The sequence below is a fragment of the Carica papaya genome, chromosome 9 (assembly GCF_054855325.1).
Source record: "Carica papaya isolate Zhongbai chromosome 9, ASM5485532v1, whole genome shotgun sequence".
Taxonomy (NCBI): Eukaryota; Viridiplantae; Streptophyta; class Magnoliopsida; order Brassicales; family Caricaceae; genus Carica; species Carica papaya.
Genome location: NC_142317.1, coordinates 1,566,373 through 1,573,604, shown reverse-complemented (window position 1 = coordinate 1,573,604; position 7,232 = coordinate 1,566,373). Strand labels below are relative to the sequence as shown.

The following is a 7,232-nucleotide window of genomic DNA, read 5'->3' as shown; positions in this document are numbered from 1 at the left end:
ACTATATGTCTTTTCTCTTTTCTTTTCCAAATTTATTTAAAATTATTATGTAATTCAGGCTGCAGTGTATACTTTAGACAAATTCTATGATCCCGTACAGTTATTACATATTAAAATTACTGTTAAAATATAAATTAGTTTCAAGAAATCATTTAAAAAAGTATACGAAAGAACAAATTTAAAACTTTGATGAAAATTTGAAAAGAAAAAAAACCTTCAATGGCTTCCGAGAAGAAAGAATGTAAAACAAAAAGAAAGAATATGTGTATATATGTATATTTATATGTATATATATGAGAATATGAAGTTGAACTCTTAAATTTTTGGGAAAGTTTTATTGAAATTGAAGAGAATATGAAGTTGACTTTAGGGTTTGTTTGTGTGGGATAAAGGGGTTAATGCAATTCGTCATGATGACATGTTTGCTATTGGGTGGGGTATGAAACCATGACACAAGCTTCAACAATTCCTTACCACCCATACACCAAGAATATCTGTGTGTGTGTGTGTGTGTGTATATATATATGGGTCTGTGCAAGCAACTCCCTCAAGGCCATCTGTAAGACCAGCACTTATAAATATTAACCTAATTAGTTCACTGAGTTTTGTTCCTTTTAATTTACTCTACAACTTGTAAGCTTTCTGTCATAAACCTAGTTGACAGAGGAAATTCAAGAGATTTTGATCAAGAGAATTAATGGGTTTAATTATTAGCAACAAGAACAAGATCACTCTGCTTCTCCTTTTCTTCTTGCTCCTCATTTCTTTATCTTCAGGTAATATGCATAAATATACATATACACACATATCTGTAAATGCACGTAATTTTTGGGTTCTGTGTCTTCATCATCTTCATAATTACTTGCTGTCTTCAGACTTGGTGGAAGGCTTCAGAGATGACAAGCAGGTGGAGCCCACTTATTCATTTCATAAGGTATACTTCTCTCTACCACAAGCTACAAATACATATATGTGTGTTTATATATATATATATATATATATATATATATATTGATCACACTGTCACTTGTATACATAAAATTTTTACGTAATTATAGATATATGGTTGTTCCTTCCAGAATATCTTATAAAACTAAAAAACATAAAGATGATTAGTATGAGTGACATGATATTCCAGTACGTTCTTATATATATGTGTTTATATAAATTTCTGTTTGCACGAAGGAAATTGGCATGCAAATGAGAGGTGGAAGGAAGCTGTTGGCGATGGATGCTATGCTTGATTATGATGATGCAGGAGCAAATCCAAGACACGACCCAAGAAAGAAAGGTGGCAGTGGAAGTGGTGGCAAGCCTTGAATTAATTAATATTAAGTAATTAATTAATTAATTAATTAATCCTTTATAATAATATAGGAAACTAGCTATCAGCTCCAGAGGGTTTTTGTTGATCACCATGTTCCGTGAGAATACATTAATGAGTTTATTTAGTATTATTATATAATAAATAATATGATTAATGGGTTCTAATTACCCCAACAGTGGGGTTTAGTAGTGATTAATTAATTTAATTAAAGCCTAAATTAGAAACTATGAGATTAGATTGTATCTCTTATGTTGTTCTTTATGCTGGCATGTACTTCCTCTGGCTTTTGCCTGTTTTATATAATAATAAATAAAGATCTTTGTTTTTCTCCTCTCAGAACAATACATTTTCAGAATGAGAGAACATAAAATACGCGCGATCAAACCCTAACGATACGGTAATCTAATAATGAGCAAGACTTAGTTCGATAGTGTATGAATAGAACTGCGGTGATTAAATTAAAAATGAGCGTTAGATTATCTTTGGGTACCCTTTTCTTCATAAAATAAAATTAGATAATTAATTCATACGTTATAGATGTATATATACATGTCTGTGTGATGAATAGTAACTTCCATGGACAGAGTTGTAGAGAAATATTACAGACAAACAAGACGTAATAATCCAATCCTGATCTACAGCAGACAGATGAGATCATGATCGTCATGGGAAAATATTAATCAATAATAGCCAATGATTTTGTGGACCAAAATATTAATTTCCATAATAATCAAAAAGGATCAGTGCTACAACAGGGCACTTCACTATTTTTCTTTTCATTATATGAATATCAATTTATCAGACACATGCATTTACAGAAAGAGATATATATATATATATATATATGTATGTATGTATAACATGACATATTTGTGAGGTGTATGTATCTTCTCTGACCTTTAAAAGTTTCTTAGGTTCAAATCATCACCTGTCTTGACTAACAATTTGGTTTCTGAGAAATTGGATTCTTTTTCTCCGAGCTTCAAGTCAATTATCAAATTTTCTCGATTGGTGTTTCTAAGAGGAAAATTCTTTGTACAATTTGTTACTTAGCTTCATAATAATGGAGGTAGAGGGACCCAGCCACTGAAAAAAAAGCACCTTTTGGCAAAACTATAAGTGCTTTCTTAAACCGGATCCACCCACATTTCACATCATGATCTTAAGGACTGTTTGTCCTTTCCCCCCTTTTTATCACTCTCATAAAACTATACCCATGTCATATATATATATATATATATATGTATGTACCTGACATTGGGGAAATGTAAGTGAAATTAAACCATTCATCCCACATAATTTCTTAGCTAAGTTTGTAGATAAACAAACCAAGATAGGAGATACTAACTTTTAATATCAGCCACAAGAAATTGCAAAAGAATGATGAAAGTAACTGCTTATAATGCTAGTTACTCAAAATTCTTTTGAGATCATCTGAAACTTTCTATATTAGCGGCACTGAGATTTACATATATATGCAGTATGTAACTATTTCGTTGCACAGCCAAAAATTTTCTGGGAATCTATATTGAGATATATATATATATATATATACACTGCCAATAGCCCTGAATGAAATTCAGAAAGAGAGCATAGATGTCGCCCAAATTCCAAGCGACACAATGCCAACGGTAGCTAATGCTTGGGCTAGCTCAAACACAAAATTTTGTCGCTGGAGCGGCAAATTTTGCCAGTCTGTCCGCCTGCATTCACAAGTCAAAACCAAGAAAATGAAAAAGCTTGAAAACCAAATTAAAGTATCAAGGGACAACTTGACAACTTTTCCCAAGTCAATATTCAAGAAAGTAGATCGATTTATATAGAATAAATTTTCAACCCAAAGGAAAAAAAAAAAAAGCATTATAGATTCATTTGGTCTTTGATTTATACTGGGATGAATTATGTTTTTGATCTTTTGGGAAAATAAAAACAGCCAAGATATGTTTTACAGCAGGGTTGACATTTCCTACAAATGAGCCATGATGAATTATGAGCATACTTTATTACCTTTTTAGAGGAATCGAGTGGAAAAATTATCTATCCTGTCGCTAATGCATCAATGTGTTCACAAATTAGAAGGCTTGGATTGGAAATGGGTGGCAGGGGGGAGGAATCTAGTAGCTTGCATGTCACATTTGTGGTCCCCTCCGTCTACCCCAAATTGCCTCTTCCTTCCCCATTTCAGCTTTTATGGAATTTTCAAGATTTCTTAGCATGAAAGATGTGCTTGCTTGGGATGTTAAGAAAAAAATTGTGATACTGGCCTGTGGAAGGATCAGCTAGTTGATGCAATTGATCTTCCAGGTGGAAGAAAATCGTGACAAAAACTTTCAGATTTTCAGAAACTAACACCACCATCGTTTTGACTCTTTCATTCTATGCAACGTGCTGAAATAATTCAGATTCATATCTAAATTCAGGAATCTGATGCCCGAATCATAAGTGAACTAAAACATACCCTAAGTCCGCAATGATAATGCTGATATTATCTTGTGAACGGCGGTCCTGTAAGAAGAACAAAACCATTTTTGGGTTACATATAACCATGGTTATCAAACAGTGAAAATAAATAATTTATAACTTAATATCTCATTACCAGCGCTGCTCTTGCCAGTGCTTCACAAGCAAGCTGAAATCAGAACAAGTGGAAATATCATATATGTAAAAGCATGTAGATAAACTCAAAATGGCTACCTATTTAGTATAAGATAATACTTACCTGGACATCTCCATGTTCCCGAAGTTGATTCCTAACAAAAGTAACTGCATCTGAGCTGAAATAGGAAGATCAGAGTGAGAATTATTTCTTAGGCAATGACAAGGTTAGTATAAGAAGTTGTCTCCTATGCTAACAGGAAAAACATAAAGCAGATTGTCTGATGCCAAGAGCTGAGTATAGGTCTGGGAACCTGGATATGTAGTCCCATAATCCATCAGATGCTAAGAGTACAAATTCGGCACCCGATCCAAGAGCTACTTGAAAGATATCTGGAGATGCAATAACCAAGTCCCCATTGAATTGTACACTGCCACACCACAATATGCCTGCTGTCAAAACAAGTTTATAAACTCTAAACTAGTGCAAGTGAATTTTATAGCTCTATGAAAGAGAATTTTAACTTATCCTACTTAATCAAAATTATTTTGCATCATCTGTTACAGGAGTCAGAAGGTTAATTTCCACATAGGGCAAGATTATTGTTTACAGCCATTTATATGTTCCAGGTAAATCAGAACTAAGAACTAAAAATTGTAGATGAATCTTTGCTCTTTCCATTCATTTGTAACTCTAAAGTATGTTCCAGAAAAACGCATGTATGGTTAGGTTAAATATATATGGCTCATGGCAGAAATGAATTTTATCCAGCAATTGGAAACAGAGCTCTGAACCATTCAGCTGAAGACTCCAAAGTAAAAGTAAAAAGAGTGATGTATATATGTGACTGAGTGAACAGTTGAAGATATATTGCATATTTTCATTTAACCATATGTACCTCTAGATGCCACATATTTCATGTTGGAATAGGTCAGCTGGTAACTTAAAATCATAAATGTAGCCTTCTAAACAACATATATTATTAAAGGGGACATCGAGTGAGTAAGAAGTATATAAGAAGTTTGCTCACCGTGAAACAAATTTCTCGGACCATCTCCCTTCTTCAACTCCCTTCTTTAACATCCTATTAATGAATTAGAAAAATTCCAGCGTGAGCAATGAACAATTACGTACAAGTTCTGACAAGCCATCAACCACCACTCTAATAAGGAGTCAAAAGTGAAAAACTGAACTCATTCTTCTTTGTCTTGAACCGCATGTCACCAAAGGCACGGGATACAGCTATGTCTCCGCAAATCCTTCCGTTGACAATCTAGGAGCATTCGTTACAAGAATACGAGAAAGAGAATAGATAAGATACCAATTCTACAATTAAAACCAAGTACTGCAAACAAAAGGGAACATAGAGGAAAACCCAACTAACTTGAGAAATTAATAATATGATAAAACATGCTGGCCAAACTGGTTTCACTTTATTCCATAACTCAGTTTCTAAAACTAAATCATATGGCAGAAAAGGAACTTAATCACATTATCAGTTTAATATCCTTGCAAGATGAGGAAATACAACCAGCAGTCAGCAAACTTATATCCTCTTTTTGTAGGTAGTTATTGGAAAAACAGAACGGCGTTACAAAGGATGAGACAAGTTAAAGCAAGACCAAGAACAGAAAAACACACCCATCCACCTGCATCTCTGATTCTTCTGATTTCTCCAAGAGAGACCTTGCTACTACCATATGGCCTATGAGAAGATGTTAACTCCTCTACTTTCCCAGACCGACACAAAACCTGCTCCATTCGATTTGCATAATTACTACTATATTGATGAATTTTAACAACAGCTCCTCCTATTCTTGTTGATAAATTAAAATTCTAAGCTTATAAAATTCTACTTAATCAACAGAAATCCAGGGCTAAAGAAAAAGGTTTTTTGAGAAAGCAGAAATTGCCCACCACACATGAGTCACCAATATGTGAAATTAAGAGCTTTTCATTTCCAATAAAAATAACAGTAGCTGTAGACCCTGATGCGTCTTCCTCACCCATCATTTCAAGCCTTCACCAATATGAGAAACACGCCATTAAACACTAACTAATAAATGATTACATGAGCCATGGAGATAAAAGATTTTCTAAGTGATTCAATAAGGACATATGTTTAAGTAAAGTCGAAGAACTTACCAATTCAACAATTTTTTATCAGCATTTTCAAAAGCCTCGACTAATGCATTCCTTACTGCATTAAAATCACCTCCATTCAATAGCAATCCGCCTTGTAACGCAGCCACACACTCCTTGTACAACTCATCCCTGTCAATTTCCATCATTCGTTCAATCTCATGAACATGCTCGTATACACTCACATTTATACGCGTATAAATACGAACGGAATTTCATTTCGCACAATAGAAGCCTGTTTATCAGTGTGTTTAGATATGTGCATATATACCTGAGGAATTTGACGGAGGAGAAGCCAGCGTGACCGTCGAAAATTGCAGCGAATGAGAATCCCTCGAGGCCGTCTGATCGGATGACGAGATCGTCCTCCATCTCGTCGCGCGGGCCCTGAGAACTGGTGGAGCCCCATCGGATGCCAGCTACGTCGGTCAGGGCAGATGGCGCGTCGATTGCGATTGCTGAGCAGCAGCAATGGCTCTTGCGCGGGATGGAAAAAAGGAGATTACTGCTGGCTTTGTTGGTGGCTTTGGAAGGAGTAGAGTTGGAGTGGAGATGGAGCTTAGTTAAGAGGAATATCTGTAACCGGGGGCTGAGTAACGCCATCAACTCAGTGAGTTTGATGGAGCGAGTTGGAGAAGAAGTAATTACTTACTTCAAAAATACACAGGAATCTCCGGGAACTCTGTTGTGGTGGTTCTGATTCTGGTGAAGATAAGAGGAAAAAGCCTGACCTCTAATAACTGATTTTTAACGGATTATATTATATTAGTACTTCACAGTTCCCACGTGTAGCCCAGGATTTGCCACGTCGGATAAGACAAGGACTATCTGGGCCCCGCTGCTGACCTGGCAAGATAACGTCATTTCTTCGACTTGCACATATATTAGTCAATAAATCTTAATATTACTTTTCATTAGCTTCTGTTTTTCTTTTAAATAGACAAAAAATTTTACTTTAGTACATAAAAAAAAATTTTATAATTTTTATTTTTAAATTTACAGAATCACCAAATATTTACAAAAAAAATACAGTTTGTGTTTTAATTTTTTTAAATGTCATTTCATTTCAACACATTTTCTTTATACATAAAATATATAAATATAGAACATATAAATCAAAATATATATATATATATGATTAGTTTTCAATTAAGTTATTTACTAGCA

The 7,232-nt window shown here is 34.4% G+C and overlaps 2 protein-coding genes across 2 annotated transcripts; one reads left to right on the top strand and one right to left on the bottom strand.

Annotated features, from left to right (window-relative positions):
• The first annotated feature begins 532 nt into the window (after positions 1-532).
• On the top strand, positions 533-1,657 carry LOC110823467 (uncharacterized). Its single transcript, XM_022053853.2, has 3 exons — positions 533-776; positions 876-934; positions 1,186-1,657. Exons 1-3 carry the CDS (start codon positions 698-700, stop codon positions 1,318-1,320), a joined length of 273 nt encoding a protein of 90 aa, XP_021909545.1. The 5' UTR covers positions 533-697; the 3' UTR covers positions 1,321-1,657.
• Positions 1,658-2,647: 990 nt separating this feature from the next.
• Positions 2,648-6,807, bottom strand: TAP38 (thylakoid-associated phosphatase 38). Its single transcript, XM_022053941.2, has 11 exons — positions 6,337-6,807; positions 6,069-6,197; positions 5,841-5,943; positions 5,565-5,675; positions 5,117-5,196; positions 4,954-5,007; positions 4,237-4,353; positions 4,047-4,101; positions 3,924-3,956; positions 3,786-3,832; positions 2,648-3,030 (listed from the first exon to the last, which is right to left on the bottom strand). The coding sequence occupies exons 1-11, from the start codon at positions 6,666-6,668 to the stop codon at positions 2,907-2,909; spliced, it is 1,185 nt and encodes a 394-aa protein (XP_021909633.1). The 5' UTR covers positions 6,669-6,807; the 3' UTR covers positions 2,648-2,906.
• Positions 6,808-7,232: the final 425 nt, after the last annotated feature.

Bases quoted from the DNA above. Each gene is read 5' to 3' on its own strand.
- LOC110823467 (XM_022053853.2), top strand. From the start codon at position 698: ATGGGTTTAATTATTAGCAACAAGAACAAGATCACTCTGCTTCTCCTT. The intron at 777-875 runs GTAATATGCATA...TGCTGTCTTCAG, and splicing joins CCTCATTTCTTTATCTTCAG to ACTTGGTGGAAGGCTTCAGA. The intron at 935-1,185 runs GTATACTTCTCT...GTTTGCACGAAG, and splicing joins CCACTTATTCATTTCATAAG to GAAATTGGCATGCAAATGAG.
- TAP38 (XM_022053941.2), bottom strand. From the start codon at position 6,668: ATGGCGTTACTCAGCCCCCGGTTACAGATATTCCTCTTAACTAAGCTC. The intron at 6,198-6,336 runs GTATATATGCAC...GGAAATTGACAG, and splicing joins TCCTCCGTCAAATTCCTCAG to GGATGAGTTGTACAAGGAGT. The intron at 3,833-3,923 runs GTAATGAGATAT...TTCTTCTTACAG, and splicing joins CACTGGCAAGAGCAGCGCTG to GACCGCCGTTCACAAGATAA.